Consider the following 25074-nt stretch of genomic DNA (forward strand, 5'->3'; position numbering starts at 1 on the left):
GGGTTCAATTCCTACAAGAAACGATGGAGGCCCAAAATGTGCGACCCTTCTTCAAGGTCAGTAAACCCAGGTCTGATTCCCAGACATAGGCACTTTCCAATATACAGTTTCGCCCCTCCCCCCATCCAACCGCCTTCTTTGAGTGGTGAAGAGGGGAAAAAACACCAGGTCCAATCAAACCTTCAAAAGCAAAGGAAAATTTCAACTCATTAAAATAAAACTAGGCAGCGCTGACATCAGATCTGTAAGTTTATTTGCTCAATGTACGACAGCTACATAATGACTCACATTCATGATATTCCATCACTGAGGAAAACTGCTAAGAATGGTCCGTGTGTGAAAGAATTCCTTAGAGAAACACGGAGTTGGAAAAAAATAACCACTGATTAGACCTTAAAAATAGTTCACTGCATAACATGACAAAAAGCACAAAGGCTCATTCAGAGAACATATTCGGTGTTCTCCTACACCGTAATAGTTATAATTTCACCATGACAAACACCAGACATTAAGATTAAGCTAACACTGGTGTTTCTTTTGCTCCCCCCCCAAAAAAACAAAATGTATAACTGCATGTCACTATAGCAACATCCAAAACAGATCAATTTGTTACGATCACTATTTGGTAGAGCAAACTTTACCCCCAAAAGGAAAAATTAAATTAAAAAACTTTAAAAAATTTGAAGACTTAATTTTTTTTTGTCATAGGAATACATAACACCTACAGTATAAGTTAATAAATTTCAAGCTACTGTATAGAAATACAACACTAGCATGCACAATATTGTATCAATAGAGTAATGGAGGAGTAATCATTTCACTGGAGAGACAGTATCATAGGCAAGTGCATTTCTTTAAAAATAAAGAAAAGAAAAGAAACCATTCAAGCTGCTTAAATATCAAGTCTCCCATTCCCTCTTCATTTTTTTTTAGCCCTCAGATGTGGTTTTTATCTTGCATTATTCTAAAAAGCAGCCAGAGCCAAAGCTGAAATTTAAAAGAAAAATAGGTTTTGTAATTCCAGTAAATCATTTCCAAATGCCACAAGGGAAGGACACAACACTGCTCACTGGACATGAAGATAAAATTAAGGGAAGTCCCACCTGCCTCCCCCCTCCCCGCCCTCAATCTCTTCCCATCCATGGCATTGACCTTAGGCCCCTGCTAGGGCACAGAAGCTCTAAAGCTCTCTTCTCTTAGTTCTTCTGGTAGGCTCGGTTAACTGGGACCCGCTCTTGCGCACATGGAGGGGGCCTTCTAAGGAAAGTCATGCTGGGCAGCCTGTGCCACGTGGCAGGGCATCGCCACTCTTCTATCTTCACTGTCACCTGGATCCTGGTCACTGTGTTCATCTCACAACTGGAAGCTCCATTTTGGTTTTAACAAAAGCAACTGTCAGGTTTTTCCTCAATTATGACTCATTCCTCTGCCTGCCTAAATAAAACAAAGAAACAAACAAATCTGGTGTTGTTACCTATCTCGGCAGTTCATGCTATCACTTGTAAAAATGCCTAAACGCACATGCAACAGGTCGTGTTTTCAGAAAGACTTATCCAAAATGAGAACGAAGGACCTAAGGCTGATGGAAACAAACTTGTGGAAAGAGTATGGTGGTTTCCATCAATTCTAAAACGTGCAAAGATGGCATAATCCAATTTCCAACTTCTGTATTTTCATTAAAAGGAAAAAAAGAAAAAGAAAAAATTGTGGTCAAATAGGAGTTAAGAATTTATTATCTGATAATGATGCTATTTTATTTTCCTACAACAATTCTTTGGGGGAAGGAGTGTTTTAACGGAGGAAAAACGGATACACGAGGTTCCCAAAACTGGACAGAATGTTCATGGAGAGAGCTCTTCCTTCAGGATTTTTCTACCAGTAAGCTCCTAGCACCTGAATTTCCACACACTGCACCACGAACCTTCTCAAAATGACCGCCAGCTTCTACAACCCAACAGCTTTTCAACCCGTCCATGCGCATGCTGTGGGCACGAGATACAATGAGGAAGACCCAAGAGAGGAGACAGATGGCAGTGCCACCCGAGGAAGCTGTGGCAACTGAAAAAACCCAGCACTTCTCTGAAATATCAGCACGATAAATGACATACAGACCTGAATTTTCTCTAGTTTTGTGGTGTTCAATGTTTCTATTAAAGTGATTAATCGTTTGTTGTGGATTTAAGAAGAAAGAAGGACAAAAATCCCACAGCCACCTGCCAAGCACCTATTAACCAAAATCTAACAAGTAGTTCTGATTCTCCTCAGGCAAGCCTGTTGGCCTAGGAGACAGAGAACAGCAAAACCGACCTGGATAAGGCTGAACAAGGATGTAAGAGCCAAAATAAAGAAAAACACACAATCAATGGCTTGATGTTAACATATGGCTGTAATGTAGAAATACTGTAAACTGCAATTTAGTGTTAATACTGTCAACTAATCTGAAAACTGGCATGGCCTAAACCATAAACAGACCTTACGTTCTATCAGCTTGGGATTTAATATTCCATGTCTGCTAAGAGTACACCCTGAAAAACAAAATGCACAGCTAAAACAGATGAGCTAGGAAGTACCCAAAACTTAAAAGACGAGAGCATATGTACATAAAAATCCTTACTGGAACCACAGAACTTATTGAATGAGGGCCATTCTGCTTTTTCTTTTCATCTTAAAACCCTATTTTCTAGCAATAAGTTAAATTAAAGACAGCCCCACTTGCATTAATCTACAGAACAGTCCATATGCCAGTGTGAGGCTGCTATTCCAAAACCAGCACAGCTAGCCTGACTTTCCACTAGTGGTATTTTGGCAAAAATGTCAAAAGAGGCGATCAAAGACAGGACAGGTCGTGGGTTTCTCCCTAGGAAGGTCATCCCTCCCTTTCCCTCCCCCACCCGACCCCCGACTCATGGGAAAAAAATAAAGACTGCAGTAGTAGCATCAGCGTGCGCTGCCAGTCCACCTGGGGGCCTTAATTGTTGCCTTCGCCGCCGTCGTCGTCTTGCTGGTCGCTCGTCCAGAGCGTGAGGTTGTCACGGAGCAGCTGCATGATCAGCGTGGAGTCCTTGTAGGAGTCCTCGTTGAGGGTGTCGAGCTCGGCGATGGCGTCGTCGAAGGCGGTCTTGGCCAAGTGGCAGGCTTGCTCCGGGGCGTTCTGGATCTCGTAGTAGAAGACGGAGTAGTTAAGGGCCAGGCCTAATCTAATGGGGTGAGTGGGCTGCATGTGCTCCTTGCTGATCTCGTGGGCTTCGCTGTAGGCCTTCTCAGACGACTCCACGACGGTCGCCCTCTTCTCACCGGTGGCGACCTCAGCCAGGTAGCGGTAATAGTCCCCTTTCATCTTCAGGTAAAACACTTTGCTCTCATACTGGGTCTCGCTGCAATTCTTGATCAGGTAGTTATCCAGCAGGCTCAGCACATCCTGACATACGGCCTCCAACTCCTTCTCTATTTTTTCACGGTAAGCACGGACCATCTCTATTTTCTTCTCGTTACCGTCGGCAGATGTCTTCTGCTCGATGCTACTGATAACCCTCCAGGAAGAACGGCGTGCCCCGACTACATTCTTGTAGGCCACAGAGAGAAGGTTTCTTTCTTCATTGGACAGTGGCTCATTCAGCTCTGTCACCTATTGAAGAGGAAAGAAGAGCGAGCTGTTATGGCACAGGTGATGGCAAGTTGGGCTAATCGTATCTTTTATGCTACTAAAACACAGAGACGGATCAGCTGATTAAAGTCATCAACACACTGTGTGAGCACGTGGGAGGGAGATGGAGAGGGAATCAGCAGCAAGAAGGGGAGAAACCACAGCTGGCTCAATGGTGCACGAACCCCCTGCCTCCTCCCTAGAGGAGGACACACATGCTCAGCTGCTTCCAGAAAGAACTATCAAGTCTAATGCTTAGATGAAAAGCCAAATTTTGACCTAAGTTACAAACATCAACAGTTCTCTTGGGCAGCATTACATACACACCAATGCCAGGGATTTTAATTAGAGGTGCCTTTTATACCTCATCAGTTTGTTTGTTTGGAACAGAAACCAGAATGACAGCTTCCTCCTACTCGTGCCCTGTTCGGCAAACATGAGTCCCATCTCTTTTGGGTGAGGGTATCTTGCATACTCAGTGAGAAAAGAGAGTCACCATCAAGTTGACTTTGAGAAACACAAGCTTTCTCTGCTCTTAGGAAGATATAAATTCCAGGCTCGGGGCTGACTGATCACTGAGATATTAGCAACTTGGGGAACACATGTTTTAGTGTTTGGATACAATTAGCAACAAGATGAAGAGAGGAGCAAAGCACTTCTGAGCTGAGGTGGCCAACAGGAATTAATGCTTCTCTCAACTGTGCACTTCTAAAGGGTCTCCACGGTCCCAAACACCAAGAGCCTTGAGCAAACAAAAGCGACAGCACACCTATGTTGCATGTTTCTATGACTACCGAACAACTGCATGTAATAAAGAAATTAGATCAAATGACTGAAACTACATTTTCTTAAGTGATATTACCTGATTTCTGTGATGTCAGAGCCGTACACTTTAGGCTCTTATTGCTCTTCCCTCTTTTTCCTCCCTCTTCTGAGGTCACATTTTTACTTGTTTGGTTGACTACCACATCCAAACCGGTACCTACACAGTCACTGGCAGTATCAGAAAGCCCAGACCATGAGCTCTCTCCTCAGATTTTCAACAGAGATGTCTCCCTTCCTTCATCCTCTCAGGTGCCTGCGCTCGAGTAGTAACCTATTAATTGCAAGCAACTTCTGCTCTTTGTTCTTCCTCTGCCTAGAGCATTTACCTGTGTTCCTGCCTGGAAAATACACAAGAACCAGGTTCTATCTCCTGTGAAAGCCTGACCACTCCACTCCTCCCACCCGCAGTTAAACTGGCTACTCTCTGTTTACCGTGTAGATTACAGCATCCACGTCATGTTCTATTACTGCCAGATATGAAAGGTGGTGGGACAGAGTCCAAAAAGATATGCTGGGCTGGGATTCCAGGAGACTTGTGTATGGATCACTTCCATGTGGTATACATAGTCCTCTTTTATAAAGGAAGGAGTCGAGTGGGAGACAGTTACTCGTAATGAAACTGGTTATGTGACTGAAACAGTTCCTCTTAGAATTAAGGCTTCCCTAGTGGCTCAGACAGTGAAGAATCTGCCTGCAATGCAGGAGACCCAGGTTCAATCCCAGGATCAGGAAGATCCCCTAGAGATGGAAAAGGCAACCCGCTCCACTATTCTTGCCTGGGAAATCCCACAGACAGAGGAGCCTGGAGGGCTACCATCCATGGGGTCACAAAGAGTTGGACATGACTGGGCAACTAACACTCTCTCAGAATTAAGTCAGAATGTAAACCAGACTTAGAGGTTTATATGTTTGCTTACTAATTCTCACAACATCTGGCCAATAATACATACTCAACTACCTTCTAAACTTAGGGTTTTTGTATGTTACCTTTTTATTACGCGTTACTGATTCCCCACCCTAATGTGAAGCACAAATAGCTCCAGCAGAGGTGGCCGAGAGGAAACAGGTGCACGCTGGGGGACGAGGTTTCGGGACCTCAGCAGTGAAAGTGCGGTGTCCTAGCCACAGGGCCCCCGGGGGACAATGTCCCGCACTTTAACTCTCCGTGCAGGAGGCCTCTGCATTTCTTGCATCATCCAGGCTGTCTTCCTGAATCAAGTCTCACCTGTCTGCTCCAGGTGGTTCTCCAGTCCTTAGCTCCCTTATATCACTTCCTTTCCCTGAACTTTAGTATCACATAGCCTGGAATAACTCCCTAGACTGGCTTTCCAACAGGCTGCGGCCTCTGTAGGCCTGAGCCCTGCACGCCACAGGCTACCCACCCATAGTCACTGAATGTGCAGATACTGAAGACTAGCTGCCGCTGGCTCGTGTAACCTGAGAACTGTCTCCCATGCAAGAAGCCCCAGTGCCTAAGGCCACTGGGGTCGCCTTCAGGCCTTTCCCCTAAATCATGCCATATTTATTTCAAGAGCCAGCAACTATTTAAAGTCCCAGTGACCTCACCAGTTCTCTATACCGTTAAGTCTTTTGCTGCGGGGCTGTGGAGACCAGAGCTGGCCATTTGCACTTATGCAACGTTTGTCCAGTTGCCTCAGACAAACTCGAACATGAAGATTATGAAATGCCAACATCACCTTTAGATACAGTAACTCAACCACATTTGGAACATACCCAGATGTTTTCTCTGCTACTGCAAAACTAAGTTAGAGGGGAAAACCTTTAACACTTAAAAAAAAAAGTCTGCTCAAAGGCACTAAGATGTCTCTAAAATCCTTAAATCAGGTTTTTTTAAAATCCTTAAGATTAAAATGACTTGCATGAGAGGTAATCTGTGGTTTTTAATTAAAATAGAGATCCCAACCATACTAGTTTCAAAAGTCAAGATAACTTTTAAGATCAAAAAAATTATTCACATAGTGTCCTAAAAAGGTTTAACCAAGATAGAATGAGTATTCAGTGTGGGAGGGGTGTGAGATGTGTATCATTTGGAAAGGAAGGCAGTGTTTTTCAAAACGGCCACTGAACTGTTTCTAAACACACCACTGGCCTATGTGGTTTCCCAAATGTACTGTCATGGCTACTGGAAAACGTGGGCAATTTGCAAATTCTCCAGTTTTACATTCTGTTTAAAAATAAGATTAAGGTTTCTCTTCTCAACTCCTATGATACCAGCCCAAGTTCAAATTTCTTTCAGTGAGTTCAAGACAGCTTTTAGCAGAAAGGTTAGAAAAATCTGTTATTCTCACCAACAGTAGAATCAGAATGCCCCAAATCCCAGCTGCTAAGGTATCCAGATATTAATTAGTATCAACTGTTTTCCCCTAACAGTTTATGAGGGGAGAAACCTTCTCCCCCTAAGATTAGCAACTCTTGAGGGGGCAGGGGGCATATGGGACCTCTGTGCCTTTCTCTGTGACCCCAAAACTGCTTTAAAAAATTGTCTATTAAAAACATATATATATATTAGCAGACACCGGGTGTCACATTTGGCCCCTCAAGCATTTTTGGTCCTCCTGTGCTTGGAGTGCTATCACCTCAAAGGGCCAAGAGGCTATGAAAAGGGAAAATGAACACGCTACACCAGAAATAAAAGAAAAACACGAGAAGGTACAAGATGAGCATTGGTGTCCATGTTATCAATATTCTGAGCACACAGCAGAATAACCCACTGCAAGGAAATGCGCCACTGCTCTGCTTGCATACAGTTAACCATATAGTCTAGAGGATCTGGTGGTTTAGTCGCTAAGTCATGTCCAACTCTTGCGACCCTGTGGACTGTAGCCCACCAGGCTCCTCTGTCTGCGGGATTTTCCAGGCAAGAATACTGGAGTGGATCGTCATTTCCTTCTCCAGGGGATCTTCCCAACCCAGGAATCGAACCCCAGTCTCCTGCATTGCAGGCAGATTCTTTACCGACTGAGCTATGAGGGAAGCCCAGAGATGGCTTACTAAATATCAATTTAAAAAATTTGAAAACAATCTGAAGTTCATGTTGTGCACGTCCGGACAAGACGCCTTCAATTTAAAGTACAGTGTGTGCAAAAGAAGAGTTAACACAACAGGCTTGAGATTGCTATCTTTAGAAAGGCCTGCTTGCAAAGCTGACCCTTGGCTAGCATTTGAGAACTAGGATTCTGGAAGGGTTCCCACTACCCCCGATTAAGAATGGCCCATTGGCCCTAAAAAGTTTGTCCAAACAATGTGTTCCTTCCAGAAGTCTTGAATTTGGTATGTGCGAGGCACAAAGTGCTCCGCAAACACGCCTCAGTAAGACCTCTGGGAACTGAGTCTCTAATGAGCTTCCTTCCCAATAGACATTTCACACACACAGTCCACCTCAGTCTCCAGAGAGAGAAGACTCTGAGACCTGGCTTACTCTGCTCTTCACCCCAAGGACCTTTTCTCTTGGCTGCTTTAGCTTTGCATCCTTCCATTGTAATAAATCATAGCCAAGAGTATGGCTCTGGGACTTCCCTGGCAGTCCAGTGGTTAAGAATCTGCCCTGCAATGCAGGGGACTTGGGTTCAAACCCTAGCTGGGGAACTAAGATGCCACATGCTACGGAGCAACTAAGCCCGTTTGCCACAACTAGAGAATCTGTGCACCACAAGTAAAGATCCTGCATGACCAAAGATCCTGCGTGCTTCAACTAAGACCAGACACAGCCAGATAAATAAATAATTTAAAAAAAAAAAGTATGGCTGTATATGCTGAGTCCTGGCAAACCACTGAACAGGGAAGGAGCCTTAGGGACGTCAATACCTATTCATTCTGGGAAATTTGATAACATGTCACATAAGGTCTGATGACAAGAAAAACACAGTTACAGGCCACTGCTTACCAGATAAGTCACCCGGCGTTCACCAGGCACCTAGCGTGCGTCACATCATCCCTCACTGTGCCAAAGACAGAACATCTGTGAGATGCCCTCAAGGTACTAGTTCATGAGGAAGAAACATAAATGTACTCACGTTAGATCACCAGTCACAGAGACACTCTCAAGGCAGCCAGAGTCTGCCTGGGAAACTCATTCGTTAGGCTTTTAAAAGGCAGCAGCAATGATCCTGGATAAAAATTGTGCTGCAGGGAAACATTCCAGGAGAGGAATGTCCCGGAAGAGTCAGGGAACTTCCCTGGCACACTCAGGGCTGAGCTCAAGGCCTCAGCGACGAGGAGAGCTGCTGGAGAACCTGGCCTTTCTGACAGCTGTCAGGTACCATGTTCTCGCAATTGCCCCGACGTGGTGGACCTTACACTCAATAGGTGTGCTGCAGAGCAATGAATAGACTTTCCCCTCAAAATCAGTCCACTAACAAACAGCAGGGCAGGGACACGAACTCAAGTTCTCTGGTTTCAGATCCCGAGTCTCTGATGATGTAAACCCTGCCGTGTACCAGAGAAAGAAACTAGAACTCAAGTCCTCCACTTTCAGATCCCGAGTCTCTGACGATGTAAACTCTGCCGTGTATCAGAGAAAGAACTAGAACTCAAGTCTGCTGGTTTCAGATCCTGAGTCTCTGATGATGTAAACCCTGCCATGTACCAGAGAAAGAACTAGTTTCTCCAACACAGGCGACACCTTGTTTTACTGTATTTCACAGTACTGCGGCTTGTGGAGACTGATGGTTTGGGGCAGCCCTGTTTCGTCAGATTGATGGCTACCAACTTTTAACAATAAAGTAATTTTTAAATAACAAGAACCTACTGCACAGCACAGGGAACTATACTCAGTATCTTATAATAAACTGTAATGGAAAAGAATCTGAAAAATATACACACACACATATATAAAATTGATCACTTTGCTCTACTCTTGAAACTAACACAAAACTGTAAATTAACTATACTTCAGTAAAAAAGATGTACTTTAAGACATGCTACTGCTGGGAATTCCCCTGGCAGTTCAGTGGTTAGGACTCCATGCTTTTACTGACAAGGGCCCAGGTTTGATCCAACTAAGATTCCACAAGCCGCACAGTGTGGACCAAAGACAAAAAAACAAAAACAAAAAAGACTCAGCCACTCGCTAAAAGGAATTTAAAACCAATCGGTAATAGAAAAGTGAGCAAAAGGAATTGTAAAAAAGGAAAAAGTTATATATATAGTTATATATATATATAAAACCCAAAGTCATTCACTTTATAAATGTTTTCTCCAATCAGACTGGCAAAACAAATATTTTGATGACTGACTGTGAAGGCTGACGGTGTGGATAAACAGGCACCACTACCATCCATTGGTGGATATCATAGATTAGTACAAACTTCAGGGAGGGCAATTTGGAACAACTATCAAAATTAAATACTAAAAAACCTTCTGACTCTGCCATTCCATTTCTAGAAATGGATTCACTGTGTCATTTCTAACAGTTAAACTCTGGAGCCACCTAAATGGTCGTCAATAGGAGTCTGGTTTATGAACATCCATACAAGGGAATTCTCGGTAGTCATTTTAAAAGTATTTGTATATTCTCACTGTATCTCTAGAAATGTTTCTAGATATTTCTGTATCACTGAAAACAGAGTGGCTGAGAGGCAGTCAAGGTTGATAAGGTTCAATTTTTGACTACCAGTAGTACCTACTCAAACAAAACCTCTCCATAATTTACTCAGTTAATCACATCCACCAAACTTTTTCGAACCAAGTTTAAAAAAAAAAAACAAACTTAAAGCCAGCAGTTTTATATAAGCAAGGTTACTAATGTAGTAAATTACTAACTCAAGCCCACATCTGCTGCTTTGCACTCACCACCTCACTTCTACCAAGAATACCTTTAAAAATAAACTTAGTTGCATAAAAATCTTTCATTATATCTTTACACAGATTAGGACTGATATACAGTAGTATATAAACCACAGATTTCCAGCCCCGTTTCATTGAATTAGTTACTAATTTAATTCTAATATTTTCCCAGTTTATTCACTACCTAATCTTATGATTCCCAAATACCACTGATATTTGATATTTGTGCAAGGATATCTGCTGCAGAAACAAGGACAGTATTATGAATGCTATAATGTGCATCTTCGTTTCATTCTGAGTTTAATAGAATACTTTCAGGGTTTCATTCTTAAATCCCGACTCTTTGTTTAAAAGATATTTCTTGTAATAAATACTCATATATTCCGTATTTTTCTAAATAACTTTTGTAGTATCAGAAATGAGTTCTTTGACCAAAATTATAATTCCTCTTTGGTACTCCAGATAGCTCTTTGTGATTCAGTATTGTTATTTCCATTTTAAAGAGTAGAAAATTAAGGCTCAGAGCCAAAGAGTGGAACCTAAGTCTCATGGCTTAAAATCTCATATGCTTTCCACTATATGATCAGTTCTTAACCAAGGAGGAGCTTCTTGTAAATTACTCTCCCTAGCAGCCCTAACCCTCAAGGACTCAGTACTGCACGGGGCCCACGTCTTTCTCCAGGTGAAGCACTGCAGGTGAACGTTCGTCAGAATGCTGAGTCACCGCATGGCTCAGGCATTCCCCTCCTGCGGCTGCTAAGTCGCTTCAGTCGAGTCTGACTCTGTGCGACCCCAGAGACGGCAGCCGACCAGGCTCCGCGTCCCTGGCATTCTCCAGGCAAGAACACTGGAGTGGGTTGCCATTTCCTTCTCCAATGCACGAAAGTGAAAAGTGAAAGGGAAGTCGCTCAGTTGTGTCCGACTCTGCGAGACCCCATGGACCGCAGCCCACCAGGCTCCTCCATCCATGGGGTTTTCCAGGCAAGAGTACTGGAGAGGGGTGCCATCGCCGTCTCCCCATTCCACTCCTAGGGATACACAAAAGAGATGTCCAAGTGTTAACAGCGCCAAGGTAGAAAAAACCTTGCTCCGAGTCACCAACACCCAGACCCAGGTCCCACAGTCTTCCTCACGCTACATACTCCTCTGCCCTCATGGTTTCCCTATCGCCCAAAAAGCACTTCCAGAACGCATCACGAAGAATTTTCTGTAAGTCATCCTTTAAGCCCTAATTCAAATACCGCACTTACTTCCTGAAGCCTGAAAAACTCGCAGGCAGAACCAATTACGTTTACTGTGTTAGTAAGTTTCACCATGCACTTGTTACACTGCTTATTTCTCCTGCCTCAGGGTGTAACCCTGCACCTTGTTTCCGCCTCAAGACTGAAGTCCTTAAGAGCAGGGAGCACACTGCACTTATCAATCAATCACCACAGTACCTAGTCACTTCCCAATGTTTGCTAGGTGACATCAATGTCACAGGATGTATCCAGCCCAGACTAACTGCATGAATGGCCCACAGAACTCCTTCCAACTCTGTATGTGTGCGTGCGCTTAGCTGCTCTGTCGTGTCTGACTCTTTGCGACCCCATGGGCTGCAGCCCGCCAGGCTCCTCTGTCCATGAGATTCTCCAGGCAAGAATACTGGAGTGGGTTGCCATGCCCTGTTCCACTGGATCTTCCCACCCTAGGGATCAAACCCAGGGCTGCCAGACTGCAGATGGATTCTTTATCGTCTGAGCCACCAGGGAAGCCCGACTCTCTGTGTATAGCCCCTTCCTTTTAAGTATGACTTTGAGGCTCCTTCCATCAAAAACAAGCATGTACTTCACCTCTATCATCTGAACTTGATCATGCGACTTGGTCAGCAGAGCATTACCAAGTATGAGGCAAGCAAAGGCCCGAAAAGTGCTTGTGAATTGGGGCTCGCTGCCGGGAACCAGGCCAAGGAAGCGTGGTTCACCCAGAGACGAGAGACCATGTGCAGAGGCCTCAGCCTCTTCATAGTTCATCTGGCCCCGAAGGAGCCTCCAACAGACCCCAACTACCTGGCCAGTCCACAGAACTGAGACAAACATTTGTCTCCAGTAGTTTGATACAAACAAAAACTTAACTAATATTAAGCTGGCTATTGTTAGGTGCCACCAGCACCAAATATAAGAACAGCTGAACTTTAGGGTCAAGGTACAGGACTTGAAGCAAAAATAAGGCCACTTCATTAGCCCAGATTCCACCCATTGCTCCAGTCTGATCTCACTTTTCAACAACTGGGACATAAGCCAAAGCTCCGCAGCATGCCATTTAACCCCACACGTCAGGAAACAGATATGCTATGCTCCAGCACACCCTTGGCTAGCAGTCAAATAATCCTATTCTAAAAATTAGCTCAATCAAAATTAGCTTAACAGGTTTTTATACATACAAGCCCATATTGACTCCCTCACAATCATCTCCTCTTTCTTGCCTTTTCTTTGCTTCTCAGATTTCTTCTGGAATTGATGTCATGTTCCCTTTCTTTGGGATTGTTGACTTGTGTCCAGACCTCTGGCCGACTTCCTTATCAAGGCCATTCCCTCAAATTAATTATAAACAACAGTTCGCTTTGATCTCATCAATTCTGACAACTTATCTTCAAACCACACCTGTGACCTAAAACCTAAAACCATTCATTTAAAAAATTACTTTATATTGGATTTTCATTAATTTACCATGTTGTGTTAGTTGCCAGAGAAGGCAATGGCACCCCACTCCAGTACTCTTGCCTGGAAAGTCCCATGGATGGAGGAGCCTGGCAGGCTGCAGTCCATAGGGGTTGCGAAGAGTCGGACATGACTGAGCGACTTCGCTTTCACTTTTCACTTTCACGCACTGGAGAATCCCAGGGAGGGGGAGACTGGTGGGCTGCTGTCTGTGGGGTCACGCAGAGTCGGACACGACCGAAATGACTTAGCAGCAGCGTGTATATGGAGGGGAGCATGGCACCCCACTCCAGCGTTCTTGCCTGGAGAATCCCAGGGAGGGGGAGCCTGGTGGGCCGCCGTCTCTGGGGTCGTGTCGGACACGCCTGACACGACTCAGCAGCAGCAGTGTTAGTTGCAAGTGCAGAGCAAAGTGATCCCGTTGTACATATGCACATATCCATCCTTTTCGGATTCTTTCCCCATGGAGGTTATTACAGAATACCGAGTTCCCTGTGCTATAGACTAGGTCCTTGTTGGCTGTCTATTTTCTATATAGTAGTGTGTATACGTTAGTCCCAGACTCCTAAGTTACCCACCCCCCAACAACCACCACCGCTGAAATCAAACTCCTGGGAGTCCGCTGGCGGTCCAGTGATGAGGACTCAGAGCTTTCACTGCCCTGGCCTGGGTTTCAGTCCCTGGTCAGGGAACTGAGATCCTGCAAGCCCATGTGGCACAGCCAAAAATAAATAGAAAATCAAACTCCTATCCTCTAATATTACCAGGCCTCACTCCCACCAACTAGATTTGCTCTTGAGCACTCTCCTTTTTCTTTCAGCCCCTTCCCTTTAGGCTTTGTTTCCTCCTTGTAAGGCAGATCCATCAAATTAAATTATTTCTGCATGAATATCAACTTTCCTAAGCCTCGTCCTGCTGCTGCACCATCCCTAAACCTCACTCAATACAGCCACCCAGCCTGCTTTCTGCTCTTACACCCAAAACAGAGGGAAGAGGAGAGGATGGAGAGAGACCAACAAAAAAAGCCAGACTGTAGTCACTAGGAATTAAGGCTTTTTTTAAACCTCAGGCTGGGCCCCTCTTTCCTGTACTTGCCCATTAACATGTAGTCCAAGCTCAAGTTTACAGTAAGTAAATGACCCCTTTGAATTACATCTCCTACTTCCTGCAGCACCAAGTTTCTGAAAACAAGTCTAACTTGTTACCATTTCTCCACCTTTCATTCACTCCTCAGCCCATTATTACTGTCCCAACTGTCTTCCTACTTCACACGTCCTGTGTTCTCCTGTCTTCCTCTTACATCTTGTTCCAGGCACCACAGAAGCGTGGTTCCCTAGGGTTCACATTTTGACTCTGACTCTCCATTCTGCCTGGATGACCTTATTGTGCCTGGTTTTAACTGGCATGGATTCATAGGAGATTCCCACTAGACTGTCAGTTCTATGAGGGCAGGGGATATTACATTCTCCAGGTCTGAGAGTAGTCTGGTCATTAGTGGTTCCTAAGTAATTTGTTTCCTTAACAGAGGAGTAATAAGTAACTCTGAGAGCTTAACCTATGCCATGCACTCTTCTAAGGGCTTTTCCTGAGTTAACGTGTAGCCATGATGTCTCTACTTAAATGTTTGCTCTTGAACACTCTTAAATGTTTCCTTAAATACAGCATGACAGCAACTGCCTTCATCTCCATCATTTCTCCTTCTATCTCCAGCCATCAAATTCTCTCTCATATCCGCCCTCACGGTCCCTGCCCTGGTCCTCATCCTTTTAGACTATGCCCTGCGATTATTTATCAGTCTTGCCCCACTCTCCTCCTATTCAATTTCCACACTGCTGCCACGGCTCTCAACAAACCAAAACCGGGATGAGGACCCCTTTCTGCCGAAAATCCTTCAATGACTGTCCACAGCCTAAGAAAAATCCAAACTCTGTAAGGCCCTTTGTGAACCGCCCCACTCTGGACTCATTTCCTAACATTCTCTCAGGGCAACCAAGAGTGAGGGTGTGAGTCACGCAGCAGATTCAGCTGTCTGTACATTCTGAACCTGAACAATGCCACGCCTTCTGCCTGGACACTCCTGCCTCCAGCCGTCTCCCCTCCACACCCCCACCACGCCCATCCCCACACCCCTACCTCTACCCCACCCCCTACCTCCAGGAACCGTCCCAACACCCAGGCTGACTTCAGTTGCCCTCCCACTCCACAGCACTGGGCTGTGACACTTCTCTGCCTGGGTATTGGATATTCCCACCCACTGAGGTTCAGTAATCCCCCCTCTCACAGCTCTATCTCCCCTGGGTGATTTCTGGATCAGTCCACTTCTGGCAGTTCACTGAGCATCTACAAAGCATTCAAGTTAACATTCTTTTCTTCCTTTGATCTTCACTGATATCCCCTCGAAATGTGTTTCAAAAAAAAAACACAAACCAACATGTTTCCACACTCCTGCTTGCAAATTCCACATAAGATAGTATTACTTTTGATGAACAAAAAAGTCACAGCTTCCTCCCATTTCTTTCAAGTGAGGGATACTCTTCCATTCAGCCTAAGTGGCATACTTTACTTCTGGGCAATACCTGTAAGATTCCAATGGCAAAACCATGGTACTTATCTCCTTGTGCTAAAAATTACAAGTTCTCCTTTGGTAAATGATACTTAAAACATACCAAGATCATGGGACCAAATATTTTCTAAAAGAAACCAGGTTACACTCATATGCAGTCTTAGGGCTCACATTTATTTATGATAAATACACTCACGTTTATCTTAGTGATGTCCTAAAGAAGTTCGTTCTGTATTTAAAATCTAGACTAAGCAACAACCGTCTCAGGGACAACTAAATGGAAAAGTATTAAATATACAACAGTTTGAAAGAATTTCAAAGCTTCTGCAAACAGTGGAACACTGACTAAAAATTAATGAAAACAGGTCATTGAGACAACAGCTTAAAGATCATCAGTCTCCATATATACACCCTATGACTCCTTTTTGAAAACTAAAAAGCCTTTTAAAGAGGCTGAGATTCAGAGAAAAAAACAACAAAACTTTAAACTCAAGACTTAAGCATATTAAACATTTACGCCTATAAAATGGGACCATCACTTTTATAAAACTGTTGTGAAATTAAATGGGGAAAAATACAGCCAAAGTGATAGTAAATGTTCAATTATATTGGAATATTTTTATCTAAGACTGTGTAACTTAAAATATTTTTGTCTTCTCTAAAAGATCATAGTCAGTGCAGAAATCTACAGAACAGATGTGAAAAAAGTCATACCAAAAAGTACACTAGCTTTTATACTGCAGACCAGATGCTTAGTTTAACGCACCAACATTTCAGGGTAATGCTATGCCGTAACAAATTATAGTACTGATGTGATTTTCACAACAGATATAAACACTTGCTAAAAAACTGGTCTTAATCAGTCTTTATTAAAAAGTTTTTTATGTGTATAAAACCAGCCAGATTAGGAAGGGAATAACCTGACCAAAATGCGAGAGTGCCATAAATCCAAAGCAAGAACGAGTGACAGTATCTGTTTTGGGGAATCTATATGCTAGACATAATTTTAAATAAGTAATACCCACAGAAATGTATTTTATGCAAGTTTTAAACTTCACTTCGTTACTACAGCTGCTTGAAGTTTTTACCATCTTGTTTTTCGTTCCTCAATAAATGAGTCTAGTTCCAAAAATCTAGCCTTTTTCTGCACGACTTTCAAATGGTAAAAAATAAAAAGGCAGTATACTCACCCATTATTACTGATGTCACTAAATTGGTCAACTCCATACTTCTGAGCACGGATTCAAATTCGGGATGTCTGGGCCCAGACGGCTAGTGTGTATACTTTCTGCTGCTGCTGTTAAGTCGCTTCAGTCGTGTCCAACTCTGTGCGACCCCATAGACAGCAGCCCACCAGGCTCCCCGGCCCCTAGGATTCTCCAGGCAAGAACACTGGAGTGGGTTGCCATTTCCTTCTTCAATGCATGAAAGTGAAAAGTGAAAGTGAAGTCGCTCAGTCGTGTCTGACCCTCAGCTACCCCATGGACTGCAGCTTCCCAGGCTCCTCTGTATGTGGGATTTTCCAGGCAAGAGTACTGGAGTGGGGTGCCATTGCCTTCTCCAGTGTATACTATCTACCTACCTACTTTTACTTATTCACACATACAACCAGTAGTATGCTGACTTTAAGGCAAAATGATTTTTTAAAAGATGCTTGGCAAGCAATGAGATGGAACAAAAGCAAAACTTGTTTCCCCACATCGTTCTTAACAAATCAACTGGGTTTTAGCGCTCCTATCGAACTGGTGGGACTTCCCTCGTGGCTCAGTAAACAACCCGCCTGCTTATAATGCAGGAGATGCGGGGTTTGATCCCTGGGTAGGGAAGATCCTCTGGAGGAGGGCATGGCAACCCACTCTAGTATTCTTGCCTGGGAAATCCCGTGGACAGAGGAGCCTGACGGGCTATGGTGCAGGGGGTTGCCAAAGAGTTGGACACAACTTAGGGGCTAAACAACAATCAAATTGGTGATAACAGTCACAACTGAGAAAAGGTATCAGCCTCTCTTGAACCCTTTCCAATAAAGGCAATAGAAAAGAAGTCCTGTAATGAGAGAACCCTTCTGTAAACCTACAGCCACAGCATCCTCTTTCCTCCACCCACTCAAGAGCCATCTAGTCTTTTTCTCCTCCTCACGAGCAAAGGCTGATGGGAAGCAGTGCTTTGGATGTCAACCGAAGAGAAACACTTCTCTGAAAATCTGGGAAAAACTTCATCTGCCATCTGGATTAAATGCTTTAAGCAAGAAACTACACTCTGAGGTTGCCAAATTTGAATGTAAAGCGATCTTGCCGGTAACTGGAACATTTGCGGGAAATAAGGGGTAATTTTAGGTCAATAAAAAGCCATCATGCAAGATGGTAAATACCAAGGGAACCAGAGAATAGTGAAGTATACAGATGGATGACTGGCCAATATGCTGACAAATGGTGAAATTGGTTATATGGGGTTATATCATGCTATTTATCTTTATTTTGCATATAAAGTTCCCATACTAGTTTTTATTTTTTCAACTTCTTTTTTAAAGGCACTCATTCCATCCACCCTCACTAAAGCAGAAAAAGGGAGGCTTGGAGCACATAAGCTAGCGGTTAAGCTTTCCCGTTTCAACCTTATTTTTTCTTTTTGGAGCCAAAAGGGCAACAGAATATCCTTGACCTTTGAACCATGTGTATGTAATATCTAGCTCAACAATTACATCTTCCAAAACTTTTGAGATAAAAACCACTACTGGTGACGGTTTCAAGTTCCTTAAAAATTCTCAGCTGTTCTTGCAACAATTCCACTTTTGGGTCTCTGTCCTAATATGCAATCTGTGTTGAAAGCTTTATCCACAAAGACTCTCATGCAGTATCTATAAATTTGGAAACAGCTTAAATGCTAAACAAAAAATACTTAAAATCATGACACATCTGCAGGTCTGTTCAGCTATTAAGATACTGATTAACATCAAGGGAAAAATTCAAGGTACAAAACCCTGTAGAATGACATGATGGGAATATCCCTGGCATATGGATTATGGTGATACTTGTCATCCCCCCAAAAAATTTTTCTAGTGTCCTAAAGGCCAGATATTTTGTCATCAGTTGTCAGTTTCAATGGTGACAGCCTTCCAACAGCCAGACTCCCTTAGAAGATCACAGCATGCCCAAATTCAAGCTGGACATAGTCATCCAGCTTTCCTTGTCTCAGAATGCTATTCTGCTGTTCTCATCCTATCCTGGGTAATGCTCCTCATCCTCATGGATTGGGTCATTTTCAACCTACTTTAAAAAAATAAAATAAAAATCCAGGGTCTGAACTCAACGTCTGTTTTTATTACACAGATGTAGTGAGAGTCCAGAGATGAGTCATACTTGCAACACAGAGTATGATTTGAAAAGAACATCTATCCGTGGGTCTAGCCATGCCAGACAGGCCCTCAGGTAAGAATGAATGTCCTGGCGGGAGTGTGGGATTGGTTTGCAGGTTTCCATGCCGGGCCTCTGCTGCAAAGACACACTCATTCGCTACTTCACATTAGACCCGCACAAAAGGAGCACTGTGCTCAACCGAATGGCACGGATTGCAACCATCAGTCGAAAACTTTTAAGCTGATTTTGACATCCTGTAAGTACCTCGCTCATAGGCAACTTTTCCCCTAGATCTTGGTTAACTGAATATGGCAGCTTAAGTGTCATATTAGTAACTCCTTTCAGAAAGCTCAAGAGGTTTGAAATGATCTCTCTTCAAAACAAACCTGTTTTTCAAAGCATTCCTCCTGTTACCTCTTAGCCTTCTCTCACTTCTCACACCGCCACAGCTGCTCTTCACACTCGGCCGTGGGGAGGAGGGGAGGGGAGGGGATTCCTCCCGCGCTACCGTCATTCCACGTTCAGCTGCCCACTGCCATCACTGCCATACTCCCAGCTCTGGCACCCCTCTTCTAGTAACAGAACTTTCAGGAGGGAAAAGCTGACACTACACCTGGATCCTGCTCACCAAGTCCGGCTTTACACCTCTCCAAAAATAAGACACTGCTACAAAGATTAAGACCAGTGAGTTTACTTGCAATTTTATGTCTCATATGTAAGAACACTCTCATTTCTACCTACCTATTCACAACCCAACTAAAGCTATGCACCCCATTAACAGTGTTCAACGTAGATAAAGGAAAAATCTACCTCCTGGGACACTCTTCTAAGTAATATGCTGACAAAAATTTGGTTTAGACTTATTCAGTTCTTTCAAAAGAGCGAAAGAAAAGGACTAGTCTTAAAAGATTTACAGATTTTTATTGTTTCTGCAAAATCATGGAACCAATCCAATGTAACCATTTATTTAAAATTAAACCTCTCCTTTGGGAATTTTTGTTGATTGCTCTTCCTGTAACTATTTTTCCCCCCTAAATTAGCAAAATCAAAAATTCAAGGATCTCTGCAAGTGCCAATCTAAAGTAAGATAACAGGGCTTCATACTAAACCAAAACTAATACCTAAAAGGGAATTTGGGGAGGACAACAGAAAAATGGTTATGAGAGCAAAGGCCATAAGGCAGCTTCTTGGTAGACTTTATAACCTAGAAAGTCAATGGGTGCCCCATAATCACAGTCGTTGAGTCTAACAAAAAGAGCTTAGAAAATAAGACAAAAGAGAAGACAATGGCTTATATACGACTTTTTTCTCTATTAAACGTATATAAGGCCTTTGCCTACTTTTCTTCCTCATCTCATGGAATCTGGGAGGAATACAGAAGTAATCAGATGCCCTACCAGATAAAAGTGTTAGAACTGATCATACCAGAGGCAAAACATTGCTCCTGGCCACTCAGAAGCACCAAAACAATATATTTAGCATCTTACTTATGAGAAGCCCATGTGTGAACAGCTCCTGACTCTCAACACTGCAGGAACTGCCGCCACACAGCAGGGCAAGTGTGTCTAACAAAGTCAGTCAGCCTTGGGGTGGAAGATGAGTGATCATAAGAACACCAGCATAACTCCTATAATCTCCAAATAGTCAATAATAGTTTGCTCAGATTTCAGGTAAACTGTTCTTATTTGGATGAGCATCACAGTTTTTAAGCTCTGGAACTTTTAAAATGGAAATACAAACCAAGCCAAAAGAAGTGCCCCCTCCTTTTTTTTTTTCAGTTTAGGCTGAAAAGGTTCAGATGTTAGAAAACAAAGACAAAGGGATACTGATTACCACTGGCTGAGAGTACTTCATTACTGACACATTCCTGAATCAGTAATCATGTGCTGAAATCCAGCCAGCTATGGCCAACCATGGTCACTTTTTAAAAATATCATTTTTCCCTTTTCTAGAGTGCTACTGAATAGTACACTTGAAAAGGGTTAGTTTATGCCCTGTGACTGTTACCTCAACAAAAAAGACTCAAATCATTTTCTCCACTCTTTTTGGTAATTTAACTAGAGTTTGGTTTAATAAATAAATAAGGCTTCCTCCAAGTACCAGAAGATGAAATCCTCCCAGGGTCTGCAGTTAATCTAATGAACTGTAATGAAGATGCACATTGAGCAACATCTTTTATCTCGATTAAAAAAAAACCCATATGAAATTGTTTAAATAATTAGAAGAGGCACTTAGCAGTCATTTAAGTTATCGGGAAGGTGAACACAAAAAGCCAACTGTTATCTGTATTCTTCCACTCCAAAGAGAACAATTGAAGCCACATGACTTCGATTATAATAATGGCTGGCAGAACTCCACAAAGAGGCTACAGAGGTGTCATTACTCCATTAGTGATAATGGCTATTGATCTAGCCTCCTGGAAGAGCTAGCAGAAAAAAACAGAATATTTAACATAGTTAAAAAAAATTTTTTTTAAGTATATAGATTCTGCTAGGAAGGCATTTTTACATAATTAGGATAGACTTTTGCCACTAATGCCCCTCTGCCGCCAACACACCATAAAATGTTTATCCCAGTAACTTCAACATTAGTTGCCTAGAACCTTTTCTCCCCAGCCCCTCCCAAGGCAAATACAAGTAGCTCAAGAGGCTGTTAAAATCCAAAGGACAAGTCAGTATTGTCTAACAAGTAGGAAATATCTAGGTGATCGCTTCTTTTTAGATACAAGCCTACACGTGTCTGAAAAGACTAAACTTCCTTCTTTCCTCTTTTTCAAAATACGTATTATTTCTATCTTGGTTGCACACCTATAACTATCACAGGTCCCGTTTATTACTAGGGTACCTTCACTAGATAGGAATAAATTTCACCACTCTAGCATCTGGATGAGTTCAACCTTAGAACTCACTTTAGTGGTAGGACTGAGTATTTTCTATCTTCCTGTATTTTCCAAATTCTGTGGTGACTTATATAAACAAAGAAACAAGGCTTAGTTACCTTTTTAAAGCATCTACATTTTTTATTTAATCCTCACAACTGTTTCAAGTAGGTGTTGACCCATTTTACAGATGAGAAAAGGAAGGTCAGACGTAAGACCAATTCCTCAAAATCACAGTGAACAGATTTGCTTGGAAAAATGTCTGCTTTATTTTATAAAACTGTTTTCCTTCCTCCATACTCCATTAAGGAGCATAAGCATAGCAAGAGAAGCTTTCCAAATCTCAAGCTGGTGTCTGTAGCAGATTCTCATTCCCTAACGTTTACTGAAAATGTCCCAGTAGGAAGTCATAATCTTTTTTAAGGTTTCTATTAAAACTTGCCAAGTTAATAATCTGCAATAAACCCACATATACCCCTACACTATGAGTATAAAACATATTCTTGTTTTAAAATTTTCCATCTCTAGTCCTTCAATGCCCAAGGTTATTATTGAGATGAATGTTTAAAAACATGACTGTATCTTATAAACTTTCAAGAAAATTGGAAATAGGAAAGGTGAACAGGCATATCCAGAGATCCCTGGTGTGCCTGTGTCAGGATAAAGGACATTCTTCTTTGGGGGACCAATTCTCCTCTGGCGGAAGAGGAAGTGCTCAATTCCACCTGGCTTATCTGCTAATTTCTGCATTACCCTGGACAAATGCCATTTGCATACTCCCTACCAGCCCTGAGGTGCATTGCAGCCTCTGTGTCATTGTGTGTGACATCACTGGGTTGCTATGGATATAGGTGCGAGGTCACTCGCTTTCCTGTGAAACTAGAAATATGGAAAAATTAGAAGAGTCTAAATAACGCGATAAATGATATTGATATCCACTGAAGTGCAACTTATCATTTGCACCTTATAAAGACAGCGACTGTGACAGTATATTAATACAGCAGTACTCCCAATTTCAGAACCAATCCTCTTCCTTAATGAGATAATCTTCTCTGCTAATGTAGCTGGTTTAAATGTAAAGGCATCAGCCTTGTCATCTCCTGTGAACCAGTAGAGTTATTCGAGAATTAATTAATCTGTAATGCCTATACCGCCTCATTAAAGAGGTTTCATGTGCAAGGTACACTCCTGTATCCGCTGCACACTGGAGATGCATTTTAAAACCTTTGTTACATAAGGCAGGAAGTTAGATATTAAAATAGTGAGACTGAAATCATTAGATATATATGTTTCATTTAGTAATGCTCAATATGTCCCCCTCTAATATCAAACCGGTTGACCGCCCATCAGATAAATGTAGCATTACTGACAAAGTGGTGCAATACAGGCAGGAATCTGCAAAATGCGACAACTGGAGATCAGTATTCTCTTTTCATCAGCATTGAAGATGCGCTAGCTTTTTTTTTTTTAAGCTTCAGATGTGTCTAACAAAACAAATTAAAACAAAAAAAAAAGACTTTTTCCCCTTTAAAATAACTCCTCCCCAGCCTCCACCCAGTCTAGGCTCTCTGCAATATGACAAATGCAGAATCTTCTGGAATGACTTGATACTGCCTCCCACCACCGCTTTGTTTGCAATATCAGATCAGAGAGAATATTTTTTTCAACTTAAAGGAATTTCAACAGATGTGTGCCTGTATTTAAAAAAGAAACAGCATATGTCACAAATTGAACCAGTCGGCTAAATTCACAACCTTTATTTTAGAGACAATACCTACCCTTTCAGTACGAGCACAGTAAGAAAAAAAATGGAGATGACATATTGAGAACAATCAATGAAAACGCTAGCGAGACAAACGTGCCCCCCTTCCTAAAGGCAAGAAGAGGGCTTGCTTTGGGGAATGGAGAGAGGGGAGCCTTTTGTTAAGAAAAACGTGAGCATGGAGGTTTCGATTTTGCACCATTGAGTCCAGATTTTCAGGAGACCCTTCATTTTTTCTCGAGGAGGTTCTAAAGGATCTGTCTGCAGAAGGTAGTGGGAACATTTGGGGAGTGGGGTGGGTGGGCGGGGGGGGGGGGGTATTAGAAAACCCGGAGACCTGCTGAGTGAATGGGAAAGGCGCCGCCCAGACATCAGGGAGAAAAGAGGAACCGCATCCATGCGGTCCCCCGCCCCCACACGCCCAGGCTGTGGGAGGAGGGGGAAGTGGGGCACAAAGGATGCGCACGGCCCCCCGCTCAGGTCCCCAAGCCGACCCGAAGGCGCGGCGGCCAGAGACCCCGCTCCCGAGACCGGCCCCGAAAAGACCCCGCCCCAGCCTGGGCGCGCGGGGAGGGCCGAGGCGGCCGGGCCGCCGGCCCTAGGGGACGCTCGGGGAGAGGCCGCGTCACACACCTGGTCCTCAGCGTTGTCGGGACCCTCCCCGGCCCCCTCAGGGGCATCCAGACCTGCAGTCGCCGACGGGCGACTAGTCCCCGGGCAGAGCCCGCGAAGGCCCGCGGCCGCGAAGGGGCTGGGGCGAGGCGGAGGGGGAGGGGAGGGGAGGGGAAACTCACGTTCTTCATGGCAGCGGCCATGTCGTCGTAGCGCTCCGCCTGCTCCGCCAGCCGGGCTTTCTGCACCAGTTGCTCGCGGTCCACCATCTTCACGGGCTGGGTCGGGCCGGACGAGGATGATCCGGGACGGCCTGGAGGGCTCGGAGGGCGGCTGCGACGCGGCTGGAGCCCGTGTGCTGGAGGGACCGACCCACACGAGACGTGAGCGGCTCGAGGCGACGGGCGCGGAGGCTGCGACTCGAGCTGCGACCGCGGGACCGGGCGCGAGGCGGCTGCGGCGGCTGTGCGTGCGGCGGGCGGACAACCCCCTGCGGCCCCGCCCACGCCGCGTGACGCAGACGGCCCCGCCCACCAGCCCGCGCAAGGCCCCCGCCCCGGCCCCGCCCCGGCCCCTTCCGCTTCTCGGGTTTCCGCTCCCCGGCTCAGCTCGCTACCGCCTCCCGGGTATCCCCTTCTTCCCCGGTGCCCCTCGACAAGCCCCGTGCTTCACTTCATCCGGCTCGCTGCGCCCTAGCTTCTCCAGACGGTCCCCCACCCACCCTGGACCTGCAGACCCCAACCCTGCCAGGCCCCCGACTCGTGGGCCCCTGGGAGTTGTAGTTCTCCCTGGGATGGGGTAATATGTTGGGGAGATCAAGGACAAAGGGGCGGTCAAGACTACATCTCCCAGTGGTCATAGCGGGACAGATGAAGGAGGATTGAGGAGGTGGTGTGGGGCGGGTTGGGGAGGTCTAATTCCGCGGCTACTGGGG

General features: G+C 44.1%; 1 protein-coding gene across 1 annotated transcript; it reads right to left on the reverse strand.

Annotated features, from left to right (window-relative positions):
• Positions 1 to 231: 231 nt before the first annotated feature.
• YWHAG (tyrosine 3-monooxygenase/tryptophan 5-monooxygenase activation protein gamma) lies at positions 232 to 24598 on the reverse strand. The gene is made up of 2 exons (XM_027961806.3): positions 24323 to 24598; positions 232 to 3625 (listed from the first exon to the last, which is right to left on the reverse strand). Exons 1-2 carry the CDS (start codon positions 24407 to 24409, stop codon positions 2969 to 2971), a joined length of 744 nt encoding a protein of 247 aa, XP_027817607.1. The 5' UTR covers positions 24410 to 24598; the 3' UTR covers positions 232 to 2968.
• Positions 24599 to 25074: the final 476 nt, after the last annotated feature.

The sequence above is a fragment of the Ovis aries genome, chromosome 24 (genome assembly GCF_016772045.2).
Source record: "Ovis aries strain OAR_USU_Benz2616 breed Rambouillet chromosome 24, ARS-UI_Ramb_v3.0, whole genome shotgun sequence".
In the NCBI taxonomy this organism is placed as follows: domain Eukaryota; kingdom Metazoa; phylum Chordata; class Mammalia; order Artiodactyla; family Bovidae; genus Ovis; species Ovis aries.

What these genes read in the sequence shown, in the direction of transcription:
- YWHAG (XM_027961806.3), bottom strand. Translation starts at nt 24,409, where the DNA reads ATGGTGGACCGCGAGCAACTGGTGCAGAAAGCCCGGCTGGCGGAGCAG. An exon ending in TGGCCGCTGCCATGAAGAAC is followed by an intron (nt 3,626 to 24,322) that starts GTGAGTTTCCCC and finishes CCTCTTCAATAG; the next exon opens with GTGACAGAGCTGAATGAGCC.